Source organism: Eulemur rufifrons, chromosome 7 (assembly GCF_041146395.1).
Source record: "Eulemur rufifrons isolate Redbay chromosome 7, OSU_ERuf_1, whole genome shotgun sequence".
Taxonomy (NCBI): Eukaryota; Metazoa; Chordata; class Mammalia; order Primates; family Lemuridae; genus Eulemur; species Eulemur rufifrons.
Genome location: NC_090989.1, coordinates 258,107,481 through 258,122,258, shown reverse-complemented (window position 1 = coordinate 258,122,258; position 14,778 = coordinate 258,107,481). Strand labels below are relative to the sequence as shown.

Here is a 14,778-nt window from a genome sequence, read left to right as displayed (position 1 = left end):
AGCAATAAAAAAGCGATAAAACAGCGTGGTGAAAACCTTGGGAAGAAGGGAACGGCCAGGGTGGAATGGAGGTAGCTGTTATTTTACTTTTCTTTTGACGCCCACGTTTTCCTCCCCTCGATCGTTCCATGTCTTTTTCTTGTTTTGCTCTTCAGGGATTGCTCTCAATCAAGGTGCATATTTTTTCATACCTCCAGTGTTCGCTCTCTCAAGACCATTTGAGTTTAAATAGAAGGTTTTTGGAAGACTGAAAAAACATCCAGGACCCAAAATAACAGCTTTCTCACGAAGCACTTACACGCATTGAGAGAGAACGTTTCATCGGTGTGACTAAATCTCTCTGTGCCCACCTGATGAAATATAACCCCAGCTTCTCTGTCACAAAAGAAACAGGCTTCCTGTTTGCACGACTTGGGGGCGACCACTGCTTTTCCCTCGCTGCCCATCAGTCGGCGCCTTTTGCCGTCCTTTTTTCCCAAGCCAGCTTTGGGGGCCGTGGTCGCTCTGCAGCCCTTAGGTCACATGGCCTGCCTGAGCGAGGGGAGCCCTGCGCCCGCGCTGCGCGGCGGGAGGAGGTGAGGAGGCTTCGGCGCGCGCCCAAACCGCGCTGCGCCCGCTCCGCCCGGCTCCGGTGATGGCGTCTCCACCGGGATCTGCCAGCCTGCCAGCCTCGGCGACACCAGAGGCGGCCCCCGGCGTGCGCCAGGGACAGAGCTGACCTCTCCCACCGGGTAGGTTTCCGCTGCGCACGATCCGCCCAGCCCTTCTGCCACGGTGGTCCGAGCCCTGGAGAGACACCAGAGCAAGGGGATGAGGTTTAAGGGTGGCCGCAGCTGGCACGGGGAGAGCAGCTGCGGGGGCGGAGGGACGTGGCAGAGGGCCTGTCCCCGGGCGGTGCGCCCTGGGCAGGCGGGCTTCGCTGCGGCCGGCCGCTTCCTGCCGGAGGATTGTGAAGACCCCCGAAGGGCGTCCGCGCGGGGATGAATGAGTGTCATGGCAGGGGCGCCTCCCCACGTCTTCCCCGCGCCAGCTGCGCCGTGAGGCCGACGGAAGGACGCGAGCCGGGCGTGTGAGAGCCTGGGTAAGACCCCCGCCGAGCCGATCGGGGGCTCGAAGCGCCTAAGGGCCCATCGCCTAGGCCGCACGCAAGCCGCGGACCCTCGCCGCCCGTCCACACCTTGGGCAAAACGGCGCGCCGCCGAGAACGCGGCTGCAGCCTTGGGTTTCTGCGGGCGACCTCGCAGCCCGGGGGCCAGGGGAGGGCCACCGGACAGAGGAAGGCGACCGTCTCCGCACCTTGGAAAGACCAGCCGAAGGGAAGTAGCGCAGCAATGGAGACGGTCGGCCTCAGAATACAGGTGGGGAAACTGAGGCTCGAGCGCGTCAGGGACTGCCTAAGGTCAGCAGCAGACACTAGATCCAGGGCTCTGGTCTTTCCGCCACCTTTCTCTTTGAAGGAGGGAAGGATTAGGTCCACCTGGGCGTGTCTCGCCCTCTTTCTGGCCCTTGGGCTCAGGCGTCTCTAGTGCCGCACTGCGCCCGCGGTGTCTTGAGGTGTGAGCTCTTGCAGGGTCGTTGTGACCGGCATCTCCTGATCAGCCCACGCTCTCTCCGGGGACAGCAGGGCGGCTCCAGTGATGATCTCACTATGCAGACCATTAGCAAAAACCTGCGGGTGTGTGTGCGCGTGTGCACGTGTGTGTATTTCCCCGAGAAAACTAGTCCTCGTAAGGGGAAATAGCTTTTTTTACGGGTGCATTTCTAGAATGCACTGCACTGCACCAGGTACTTCCTAAGGTGAGAAGAGAAAAACTGTGTGTCCAACACCTAACGTTAGTAGAATTATTAGAATTTTTTAAGGATAAGTTTATTACAAAACATTCAGGAAACAGAAAAATGTAAAGGATAAAATAAAGATGACTTAAAACTTCAACTTCTAGATGGTTGAGGTTGTCTACATGTCATAAAATTTTCTCTACATACACACATTTGAAGTTTTAAATCAATAACATGGACAGAAAATGGTATCTTGTCTTAATTTGCATGTCTTTGATTACCTGTAGGAATTAACACATTTTCCTTTGTGTATTAGCCTTTTGCATTTATGTGGGTTAATTGACTGTTAATTCTTTTGCCTATATTTCAATTGCAGTATCTTTCTCTTCCTGCTTTCTAAGCACTTTTTATGTATTATACATTAAAGTAGTAATTCTTTGTCATATGTCTCACCAAAGTGAGCATTTCTTGGCAATTTTTACTAGTTCTAATTCCAAATGATCTTTAGAATACTTTGGTCAATTTTTTATTGTGGTGGTGGTTATGTGAGTGTATAAATTTGATAAAACTCATCAAAATATACATTTAAATGGTGCATTTTATTGCATGCAAACTATACCTCAATAAAGTTGATTTTTTAAAAAGCCAAGAAAATTATGATGCTGGGTAATGAGAATCTGCCTAACTGGATATTAAAACCTATTGAAAGCTTTCATAATTAAAACAATATGGCGCTGGCACCACAATGCACAGATAAATAGATGCCAAAATCCACAAATGGGTGCAAATATGTAATTTAATCTGTCACAACTATAATAGTTTAAGTCAGGAATAAAAAATGAACTTAACAGGTGCCCTGTCATGTTTACCATCCCAGTGCCTGGCACAAGACTCAGCATTTGTTGAATTGAATGTTTAATAATTATCATAAAAGTGATGCATGCTCTTTGCAGTAGTGTAGAAGGCAAAACAGGAAATCTCCATCTTCTATATCCTTCATCTATCCTTCACCAAATTATATTCCACATTAAAAATAAAATGGTCATAGCTCTGTTCATTTTTCTACAACTTGCATTGAAAATAGTTTGCATGTTTCTTTTAGAGACTATTTTAGTCTACTTGAGCGGTTACAACAGATTAGCACAGACTAGGTGGTTTAAACAGCAGAAGCATTTATTTCTCTCAATTCTGGAAGCTGGAAGTTCAAGATCACGATGCCAGTATGGTCGGGTTCTGGTGAGGATCCTCTTTGTGGTTTACATGGCAGACAGCAGAGAGAGGAAGTGAGCTCTTTCCTGTCTCTTATTATAAAGATGTTAATCCCATCATGGAAGCTACGTCCTCATCACCTAATTACCTCTGAATACCAGCACATTGGGTATTAGGATTTTGACATAAATTTGGGGGAGATACAAACATTCAGTCCATAGCAAAAACCTAGCTAAGATTTTTTTTATGTTAGTATATTAAACCTTCCTCTCTTTAATGTCTCCATAGTATATCCTTGTATGATTGTCTCAAAATCTGCTCCCTGTTGCTAGGCATTTTGTTTGCTGGAAGTTTGTCCTTTCTTCCTCCCTTCCTCCTTCCCTCCATTCCTCTCACCCTTTCTCTCTCTTTCTATTACAAACAAAATTCCTGTGAAAATTTCTTACCCATCTTTGGTAGCATATGTTGGCATTTCTGCAGGGTAGATTCTTAGAACTAGGATTTTTATGTTAAAGGGGATGCACATATAAAATTTTTATAGATACTGCCCTAACTTTTCCTTCAAAGATTACATCAATTTATATGAAAGTGCTCATTTGTTGAACTGTGCTACTCCCTCTTGAAATAAATTGAATTGATATTATGTTAAGTATAGAGATTAATTTTAAGTCTTTCCAGCTGGGAAAATGTTATTTTTCTCTGCTTATTAATGACTTTTTAAATGTCCTTCAGTAGAATTTTATAGTATGTGTGTATATTCTGCATATTTCTTAAATTTATTCCTAGGTATTTTAGTTGTTTATTGTTTTCCATTTTGACTGGGATCTTTTATGCCATAATTAATTGGTGATTGATTATATGAAAGCCTTTATTTTACATATATATATATAGTGTGCGTATATATGGCATATGTGTATATGTATATATTACTTGCTATATATATTATACATTATTTTTACATATTCTATTACCAGCCATGTTCTTTCCATAAGTCTGTTCCCATTTCTAATGGCTTTTCAGTTGATTTTCTTGGGCTCAAAGGTGTGCAGAGGCAGAAGTATGCATTGGTTGGGGACATGGGTCTGGAACCAGTCTGTCTGGGTTCAAGTTTTGCCACCCCACTTAAAAGCTTTGTTAACCTTGGGTACAATTTAATTGTGACATAGTTTTTTCAAGGATAAAATGAGCTTAATAGTAGGATTTCTCATAGGCGTTTTGTGAGGATAGATCGATGAGATGCTTAGAACAGTGCCTGGCACATAAATGCTCTGCAAGCATCTACAAATAAGTTGGTCTCCACACATTATGTGATCAGGCTCTTTGATACTCCCAATTTTATAGTTGAGGAATTGAAGCCCATAGAGGTCAAATGACTTAAGAGGGCACTTGCTCTTCTATGCATTGAGACTCTTCTATGCATAGAGTCTTGTGCTGAGTCTGTAAGAGATACTGAAGATAAATCAGACTGAATTCACCAAAAAGGGATTTAAAAGTCCAATTGGGGTCCAAGTCAAGGGCCACAAATAAAGCCATGGAAGGCCCCAGGCATCATGGAAACAATATGGGCTTTGAAATTTTTTCTGTGTTTGAATTTCCTGCTTTCATCTTGGCAGCATCTGTTTTTTCATCTAAATGGGATTAATTCCATTGCTATTTGAAAGTTGCTATTTTGGTCAGAAGAAATAGACTCAAGAGTCTAGCACAACACTGGGATATGTTGAGTACTGCCTTAATAAGTGGTCGCTATAAATAGATGCAGTATAAAGTAGAAAGTGAAAAATGAATGCCCTGGAGGAAGAGTTCATGTAAAGGGTCCCAGTACTTGAGGGGGAAAAGAAGAGATTATTTCTGGTTAGAGAGATCAGGGTTGGCTTTGGAAGAGGTGCCTTTTGAGCTGATTCTTGATGGTTGAGTTGGCCTGTTTGAGGAGAAGAAATGTGGTTAGAAAGATAGTTGGAACTGGATTGCAAAGAATCTTGGCAAAGAATTTGGACTTTATTCTACAGTCATTGAGAAATCGTTGAATAGTTTTAAAGGAAAGAGTGAGTGTTATGACCCATGCTTCCGAGTTTCAGGTGGATGCTGATCATGTAAAACATGACCATCATGTGCACAGTGTTTTATGGCTGACAAAGGGCTGTCATAGCCACCATCTCTTTGCATCTTCACAAAGTCTCTATAAATGAGATACATTTTATTTTCCTATTTTGCGGAGACAAAATTGGCTTGGAGAAAGAAATGATTTCTTTATATAAATTGATTAATTAGTGAGTGTTGGGACCAGAACTGGACCCAGATCTTTTGGCTTCTGTTGCTTATTCTGGAGGTTAGAAGCTCAGGTAGGGGCCGGTGGCAATCAGCTGCCCTGGTGGAGGTGAGGAGAAGGAACTAGGGCATGGCAGTGAAGAAGGCATGGCATTGGGATGGGAAGGAGAAAAGAGAGGCATGATAGTGGTATTGGGAAGTGACTGGATGGAATAAGAAGTCCGAACTTACACATCTTTTGGACCCAGGTGCCTGGGAAAGTGGTGGTGCCATTCACATAGGAGGGCGGACTTGAGAAGCATGGACTGACTGTTCTTATCTCCTGACACTCAGCCTGGTCTGTGCCTCCCACACCCCATAATTCCTTTAGTTTAATTTTCAGAAGCCACACAAAAATATAACTGTCATTGTCACTCCATTTATTCATCCAAGCCCTCATTCACCTTCATTTCTCAGTGTCTTTGTCCTTTACTGTGTTCCCTGAGCCCTTCACCTGAGACATGATAACAGGCAGAATTCAGTTTAGAGAACGGTTGTATTTCAAAGTCTGTGTGCACGGCATAGATAAGAACACAGTAAACATTGTTGCATAGAATCGGGGCTGTAAGGTATGGTTATCACTAGGCCAGTTCACATGCTAGTCAGTCCACAATGTCACTGGAGCATGGGCCTGAGCCTGTGACCTCACAGGTGACTGTGGAATTCTGGAAGAAGGCAACCAGAGGGATAATGTAGACATAGTCCTCCTCCTCCTTTTTTTCTTTCTTTCATTCTTTTATTTTAGCAGATACCAAATCCAAAGCATAGCCTTCCTCCTGTCTCACTCCCATGACAGAGCTGCGGGTAAAGAACTTCCCCCAAACGACCAGTGAAAATCCTGTGTTTTCACATGTATTCGCCTATGGCCAGTTGTCTTAAAACCAGATCAGGAAAATGGAATAAATTATAGGTGGCATTATTTTAAAAAGCAAACAAGAACATACTTTTGAATGCTTACATAATTCAGTGTGGCCAGATATTTGGCAAACTAGTCATCTCATCATTGAATGAAGGATCTGATCCCAACTCCTATAGCCCAAGGTAGGTGTGGTAGATTGCATTATTATTTAAAATATTTTCTGCCCCTCCCTGAAGAGATGGATATTTCCCCCATCATTAACTTCAGACTTGACCCTGTGTCTCTTGTTACCTCTTCTTGTAGGAAAATTACATAATTCTGCTCTGTTGAACTCAAGAGTTATTATGTGACTTGCTCTGGTCCATGAAATGTGGGTAGAAATGATGTGTCACTTTTGAGCAGTAGCTTTGAGAGCTAGCTTGTGGTTTACTATCTTTCTTTTTTCTCTCTGCCACAAAACCAGCAATGTTCAAGAAAAAAACGCAGTTCCATCTGCATGGGTCCTAGAGTACAGACAATGTGGAACCAAGGCACAATTTACCTATAGTGGACAAGTAACATGAGCAAGAATCAAACCTTAGTTCTTATAAACCACTGAGATTTTAGAAGCGTGTCCTGACTCATACAGTGTATAACGATGGGGGTGTGGGGCTGAGTCTAATGCCCTGCAAGCATTCTAGAAATTTTCCATACTCTCTGAACAGATTGCTGGATGCTTTCTATTGTCTTGAGCATTTAGAAATTGGCCTATTGCCAATTGAATCCTTTCTATTGAATTTTTACTTTCCTTGTCCCTTGCTCTGTGGGAGGAATAAATTTCCCTGCCCTATGGCTTTGGCCAATGACTGGTGAGTGTACTTAATTTGTGGCACGCCTAAATAAGAATGTAAAAATGCCTGTGTGTTTTGATGTGGCCGCTTATGCAATTTCTATCCAACATAAGAGCACACCCAGGTGCCTGTTTGTTTTGCACCTTGATCTGCAAGGAGAGGCATGTGGAATGACCTACTTTCAGCCTACATTCTAGAGCTGAACCCAGCTGAGCCACAGCTATCCACAGATCTGCATGCAAGAAATGCATGTCATTATTGTAAGTTATGAAGATTTGGGGCTCTTCATCACCCCAGCAAGAGCTGATCCATGTAGGCAGGGCCTTGTGTCCTCTGAACTGATCGTCAGTAGAACGGCAGTCTCACAGCCATATTTTTAAAGTAAGGGACTTTGTGAGATATTAATGATTTTATTGCCCCCAGGAAGGAAAATTACCTGGGAGTAAAGGCCCTTTTAATGTCAATACGAAGTACTTCCATTTCTTCCCCACCTGCCGTAGCATACTAAGTGATGGCACTTATTATATGCCTGCCATTTTCCAAGCTGCCTGCCTTATCTTGTTGACTCTATTTAGTTCTCTTCTGTAAGTGGGTCCATCTCCCTTCCTTGGGAATAGGAAGGACACAGAGAATAGTGTGAGCAGGAAGCCACTTGAATGCCTCCTTTCCCAAGACCAATACACCAGGAGTGTGAGCTCAGCCCAATTCCAGTATTTGGCTTCCAGTATTAGTGATGTGGAGCTGGGGAGGCCACGTGGATGTGCAACCACATGATTTATTAACTTCATTGACTTGAGCAGATCAGAGCGAGATGCAAGCAGTCTGTCCTACCCTGGAAGTTCACAAACCAGCAAGCATAGGGTTGTGTACTATTCAAACCTCTCCTTGCCCCGTTCCTTCTTTGGGTACCAGCCAGATCTCTTACTAGTACTGGCACAGTCTGTCTCACCTCTGGGGTCCCACAGTACAGTCTGCTTCTGTTGTTGAAATGAAACTTATTTCTCTACTTCCTCAAATTAGCATATCATTATATTAATGGTATAAATATTTGGTATTCTACAAAGCTGTAGAGGGCTGGGTAGGCTAATTGCTATAATACACAAGTCCAAAAGTCCTTAATGGCTAGACACAGTGGTTTAAGTATTGCTCACAACACAGTCTACTCTAGGTTGGGAGGGCACTGTGAGGTGGGCAGTGGGAGGGGCCTCTGTCGTTCCATGCAGTCAGTCAGGGACCCAGGCTCTTGCCATCTGGTGGGGGTTCCATCCTCCTCCGGATCTACCAAGGCTCTCCATTCAGCTGGCAGATGGGGAAAGAGAAAGTTGAGACTGTACGTCTCTTCTCAGCCACCTTGGCCCAGCTATTACACCCATCACTTTGCTTGCAAGCCTGTCACATGACCCCACCTGGAAAGAGGCCGGCGAGGAAATGGGTATGAGAGCACTGGCTGACTGTGCACCACCACAACGTTGTATGGCACCTGGGCAATCCTTCCTTCATCATAACTCACAAGCTAGATAGTTTTCTTCCAAATGTGTGAAAACTTACGCTTCTGGGGCAAGAGGTTTACTTTCTGTACTATAGACACCATCTAGTTTTATGTTGACCTTACTAGTTTTATACTGGCTTTATCCTTTTAATTCTGTTTTTTGACACAAGTCTGTTTTCTGATAGAACATGAGACCTACTTACTCCTAAAATATATTTTTGAGTTTGAACACATGGATATATTTTAATGGAATTTTTACACTGCATTATTTTACTCCCTAACACATTTAATATTCACAGTAACTCTATGAAACAGGTATTATTACTATTTCCTTTTTAGAGTTGAGGAATCCAAGATGTAGAGAGGTGAAGTGACTCCCCACCAAGTGAGAGGCAGGGCTGGGATTCACACCAACATGTGCCTGACCTCAGGCCTGTGCTCTGAATCACCACGTCATACAGCATTCCTTTCTGGACCAGACTGGGGGCAACTGTCTCTTCTGTCGCCAATTCTAAGTATGCTTGCATGAGATTAGAGAAATATGAATGGAAGGTGACATTAAATAACAGACATTTCAGGGAATCTTAAGTATTCCTTTTCTTGTTTGGGATGTGCAGAAGACAGAGGTTTTAGAAATTATTATGCACAGTTAATCAACAAGTATTTACTGTGCACTTATGCTGGAACTTGCTTTAAATGTGTATATTTCCTCTGTGGCAAGCCTTGCTTTTTTGTGTCTGTTTTACGAACCCGTCTCTTTTTGGCTAGTGAATAGAAATAATGATCTTAACAGCCTACCTGGTGATTTTCTGGCACATCGTTAACCTAACTAAGCACCTTTGGGCGTGGAGACTTGGTTGGCTGCACTGAGATCTTGGTACTCATAGAAATAATAAAAGCATCCCAGAAATACAACCAAAGAACACTTTACTGCAGAAAATACTTTAACATCTCTAGTATCGGCCAGGCACGGTGGCTCACATCTGTAATCCCAGATCTTTGGGAGGCCAAGGCAGGAGGATCAGTTGAGGCCAGGAGTTCAAGACCAGTCTGGTCAACATAGCGAGACCCTGGTTCTACAAAAAAAAAAATGTTTTTAAATTAGCTGGGCATGGTGGCACATATCTGTAGTCCCAGCTGCTCAGGAAGCTGAGGCAGGGGGATCAGATGAGCCCAGGAGTCCAAGGCTACAGTGAGCTATGATTGCGCCACTGTACTCTAGCCTGTATGACAGAACTAGAGCCTGTCTCTTAAAAAAAAAAAAAAAAAAAAAAGGAAAAGAAAACAAGAAAAAGTCTCCAGTAGCTGTACAACCTTGAATTAGAATTTCTGGTTTGATATGTGCTGAGTTCAGTCCTTAGATTTTTTTTTTAAAGTTATCTTTACCTTTCTCTACTTTCTCACTTTAGGTTTGACTTGCAATGATTCTGGACTGAGTTCCAGGATGATTTGTTCTTGGGACCAGACGTGACCAAAAGTTGACCTCATGATCACTTCAACCTCTCCAGCCGCCATGCTCCTCCGGAGGCTGAGACGACTCTCTTGGGGCAGCACTGCCGTCCAGCTCTTCATCCTAACGGTGGTGACATTTGGTCTACTGGCGCCCTTGGCCTGTCACCGGCTTCTGCACTCTTACTTCTATCTGCGCCATTGGCATCTGAACCAAATGAGCCAAGACTTTCTGCAGCAAAGCTTGAAAGAGGGTGAGGCTGCACTCCACTACTTTGAGGAGCTGCCCTCTGCCAACGGCTCAGTGCCCATTGTCTGGCAGGCCACCCCCCGGCCCTGGCTGGTGATCACCATCATCACTGTGGACAGGCAACCTGGCTTCCACTATGTCTTGCAGGTGGTGTCCCAGTTCCACCGGCTTCTTCAGCAATGTGGCCCCCAGTGCGAGGGGCACCAACTCTTCCTGTGCAACGTGGAGCGGAGTGTGAGCCACTTCGATGCCAAGCTGCTCTCCAAGTATGTCCCCGTGGCCAACCGCTACGAGGGCACTGAGGATGATTATGGTGATGACCCTTCGACCAACTCATTTGAGAAAGAGAAGCAGGACTATGTCTATTGCCTGGAGTCATCCCTGCAGACCTACAACCCAGACTATGTCCTGATGGTGGAAGATGACGCTATTCCAGAAGAGCAGATCTTCCCAGTCTTGGAGCACCTTCTGCGGGCTCGCTTCTCCGAGCCACACCTCAGAGATGCCCTTTATCTGAAGCTCTATCACCCCGAGAGGCTCCAGCACTACATCAACCCAGAGCCCATGCGGATCCTGGAGTGGGTTGGTGTGGGCATGTTGCTGGGGCCCTTACTAACCTGGATATATATGAGGTTTGCAAGCCGCCCAGGGTTTAGCTGGCCTGTCATGCTCTTCTTCGCCCTGTACAGCATGGGTCTGGTGGAGCTGGTGGGTCGGCACTATTTCCTGGAACTGCGCCGGCTGAGTCCTTCCCTGTACAGTGTGGTCCCTGCCTCTGAGTGTTGCACCCCGGCCATGCTCTTCCCTGCCCCTGCGGCCCGCCGGACCCTCACCTACCTGTCCCAGGTGTACTGCCACAAAGGCTTTGGCAAGGACATGGCGCTGTACTCACTGCTGAGGGCCAAGGGAGAGCGGGCCTACGTGGTAGAGCCCAACCTCGTGAAACACATTGGGCTCTTCTCCAGCCTCCGGTACAACTTTCATCCCAGTCTACTTTAGGGTGCCAAGAAAAGCTTTTCTGAAATTGGCCACTTCTTGGAGATTCAAATATCGAGCTCTTTATTAGACGTGGTTGCTTGCAGATACTTCATTGTTTACTGTTGCTAGGGATATAGGCACTGGGACAGCTGAGGAACGTCTGTGAATCAAGAGCCTTGGCTTTGGTAACTCTCTGGCAGGAGCAGTAGTTTGCCACAGATCCGGACCTCTCTCCCCCCACACAGCCACACTGCCTCATGCAGTCCGACCCACCCATCGAGGGTGCACCAGTTACAATTTCCAGTTGTTTTGGAGCTCTGCCTTGTGATAGAGCTTGTGACTGCCAAAAATTTGTGCACACTGATAAGACTGTTTTAAGATTTTAAGGGTAGAATTTGGTGACAGGTGAGATCTCTTTGAATTGATTTCTTTCTCATTGGATGTGAAAATGGATGTGCATTTAGAATATATGCCCAGTAAGGCAGGATCATGTGGATAGATTCCATTTGTTTCTTTGACCTGCTGTAATAAAAACTGATAAAAGCCGTGCAGTGCCTGGCATCTTAGAGGCAGGTGACCTGGCTTTTCTATTACCTGGCATTTTTTTTTTCTGTATATCTTTAGTGCACTGATAATTGATACTGTTAGTGAGAACTTGAAGACACAGCAGAATCTGGAAGAGCCTTCTGGATCATCAAAATTAGATTGCTTTTTGTTTAGTAGTAATTTAATATTGAATATTTCTATTGTATTCTGATTCTTTGAAAGTTGGACATTCCAGAATTACATAGAAGGGTGAGCTCTTTACTAGTAGCATATCCTTTTCCCTGACTTTGCTGGCTGACCGTTCACCCTCATTTCTTTTTCTTCTAGGTAGCATGATGGTATAGAAGAAAAAGCATGGACTGAAGTCAGAAGACCTGAACCTTTATTTCAGATCTTCATGTCCTAATGATGTGACCTTGAGCGAGTCATATAACCATTCTGGGTCTCAGTAAAATGAGAACAGTAATACCTACCTGTTAAGGTTGCCTTTAGGATTAAATGGCAGATGATATGGAAAATACCTAGCAAGTGGTTAACCCATACAGGACACTTAGCAAATGTTTTTTCTCTCTCATTTAATAAGTATATATATATAATTCCAGTGTGTTTTGGGTAAAGATATTAGTGATATTGTTTAAAGTGTGAGACAGGGCATAGGGCTGCCACGTGTGTAACAGGTGTTCCTGACCAAACGCTGCTAGCATAAAGCTGACTTTTCATTGTGACTTTTGAAGGAGGTGCAGCTCAGCTTTTATCCAGCCCCACCTCCAACCAAGCCAACAATAAGAATTGTTCACTCAAACTGAAAATGATCTGAGACTCCCTGAGTTTATTCCAAAACTGGCATCTGAAAATTACTTTTCTCAAAAGTTACAAATAAATGTCCTTTGATAACACTTATTAGACTAGTAGCCAGCTAATCCCTTTATGAGAACAGATGATTATATCAGAGTTTTCAAGCAGTTGTCCAGTTTCGATGCCACAGTTTGCTTTTCAATTCCTACAGCGAGTTTCCATCTTGAGATCCATTCATAAACCCTGAGGGAGTGGGTAGGGGTTGATCACCCACACTCTACAGGTGAACAAATTGAGACCCAGAGATGTTAAACGGCTTCTCCAGGTTCACAAAGCTGAACAGCAGCAGAGCCAGAATGGGAACGTAGCTCTTCTGACTTCCAGCCCCCGCACTTTTTTCTTAACCACATTAATTTTATAAATATCTATGTGGTCAAAGTCTCTTTTGTAAAATCCGATTGTAACCTGGACTAAATAATGCCTCTGTAAGCTAAGATGGCAGAAACCCATTGTCATGTTAGTCTTGGGGAACAAACAGATGTAAGTATGTGTTGCATTATAGTGAGCTGTTATGTATCCCCCAGCAATACTCAAAGCGATCAGAGCTGCTAGATGACTGATTACGATGCTCAGTTTCCACTCCTTCATTCCTCCTCTCTAGTAATCTAAGTCGAACCACCTCCAATTCAGAATTCATTAGAGTTTGTTGCATTAATGATTGGGTCTCCTTATGAAAGTTTTTTACCCAGTGACAGGAGAGCCACTCAAAGCTAGCCAGGCCCAAGATAGGGAGTTACTGCTGGTTTATATTTCTGCTCTTTCTAATTTCAGCTGTCTACTGCATGCAGACATCCCCTCCCCTGATTTCTCTAAGGCTGAGGCCATCCTTCCTTGTCTAGTTTCTCTACCTACACCCTAAGACGTCTTCCCGCAGTGATCTTAACTAGGGCCTGCCGTCCTTGGACATTTTCTGCAGATGCAGGCTCAGTCCTGCCCTTTTATCCCCACCTACTTCTGGATCCTGCTCCATTTTGTCCCTTACTCCTAAAGTCTCATTTTTGTGTATTATCCTTCCTTAGGGCAGCTGACAGCTTTACACCAAAGCTGAAGTCTCTCATTTAATCCTAAGCGAGGAGCTGGAGGAGAACTAAGATGCCCTTCCCGTATCATGGGATGTAGGTTACCAGGGGAGTGGAGGTCTCTAACAGCCTTGGTCACCTTTCAGAGTTTAAATTACAGTCAGGCCTAAGGAACTCCTTCTTGTGACTGAGTGTATTTGCATATAGACATGTCAGTAAAAATAAAAGCACCCATTTTGCCAAGGCTTCCTGAGAAGACTTTTGTCATTTTCTCTTTTCCGTGAAGGGATTTTTCTGGCATGGCAAATAGGGTGGGCCCTCTTCTCCCCTCCCTTCACAAAGTTGTGGAGCCATTCAAAAATATGGGCTGCTGACTGTATAAACAACCATGGCCTCAGGTCCCCGGTCACAGCAATGCCAGGCCTTATATCTTTTTCTGGACAAAAACAAATTGGGGCCCACCTCTACCACCCAGACCATCTCACCTCTCAGCAATATAAACTTGGAACAGTATGGTGATCATTCCCTCACTCTTTCCTGCCTCTTGACCTAAAAGTCCTAGAATGGGCTTCAAAGCGGCCACAGGTAGTATTCCTGTCTGATGTTCCCATTGGCAACACCAAGAAGATGTAGCAACATCTGCAGCCCCAAAGAGAAAACCAGCCTTTCTCTGAGAGAAGCACGCAGAAACCCCACACAAGAGACCTGCCCCTTCTCCAACACACACACCGAAAACAAAACCATAACAACAAAGGAAAAAGTAGCCGTGTGTGGTGGTGTAAAAAGTTCCTCTTTGCACTTGCCATTCCCTCTACCTGGAATGCATGTAAAAAACTCTTTTTTTCCCCTCTAAACACCACATCTGGAAAAAACATACTTTTATCAGGGCCAAAATTGTACACCATAACTAATTCTCACTACCTGGACCCCTTTTCTTTGTTCCTCTTCCTAATTTTCTTCCCTAGTCCCATTTCTCTTCATCCAGTGTTCCTTTTTTTTTCATGGGCAGTTTCACTGTGAGTCCATTTACTCTCTCTCTCATTCATTCATTCATCACTATGTGTCAGGTACTATATTCCAGGTGGTGGGGATACAGCAGCAAATGAAACAGAAGACCCCTGATGCTGTGGAGCTTATGCTCTGTAGGGGAGATGGAGGAAAATAAAATCCAGAATAATAAATAAGGGGATTTCAGGTAATGACTAGAGCTTTGA

The 14,778-nt window shown here is 44.4% G+C and overlaps 1 protein-coding gene across 2 annotated transcripts; it reads left to right on the top strand.

The window, feature by feature from the left end:
- The first annotated feature begins 502 nt into the window (after positions 1-502).
- Positions 503-13,810, top strand: PGAP4 (post-GPI attachment to proteins GalNAc transferase 4). Of its 2 annotated transcripts, none has more exons than XM_069474498.1 (2): positions 503-731; positions 9,877-13,810. In XM_069474498.1, exon 2 carries the CDS (start codon positions 9,954-9,956, stop codon positions 11,163-11,165), a length of 1,212 nt encoding a protein of 403 aa, XP_069330599.1. In that variant the 5' UTR covers positions 503-731; positions 9,877-9,953; the 3' UTR covers positions 11,166-13,810. The 2 variants fall into 2 exon arrangements, with proteins under 2 accessions (XP_069330599.1, XP_069330600.1); XM_069474499.1 differs by lacking the exon at positions 503-731 and adding an exon at positions 1,189-1,399.
- Positions 13,811-14,778: the final 968 nt, after the last annotated feature.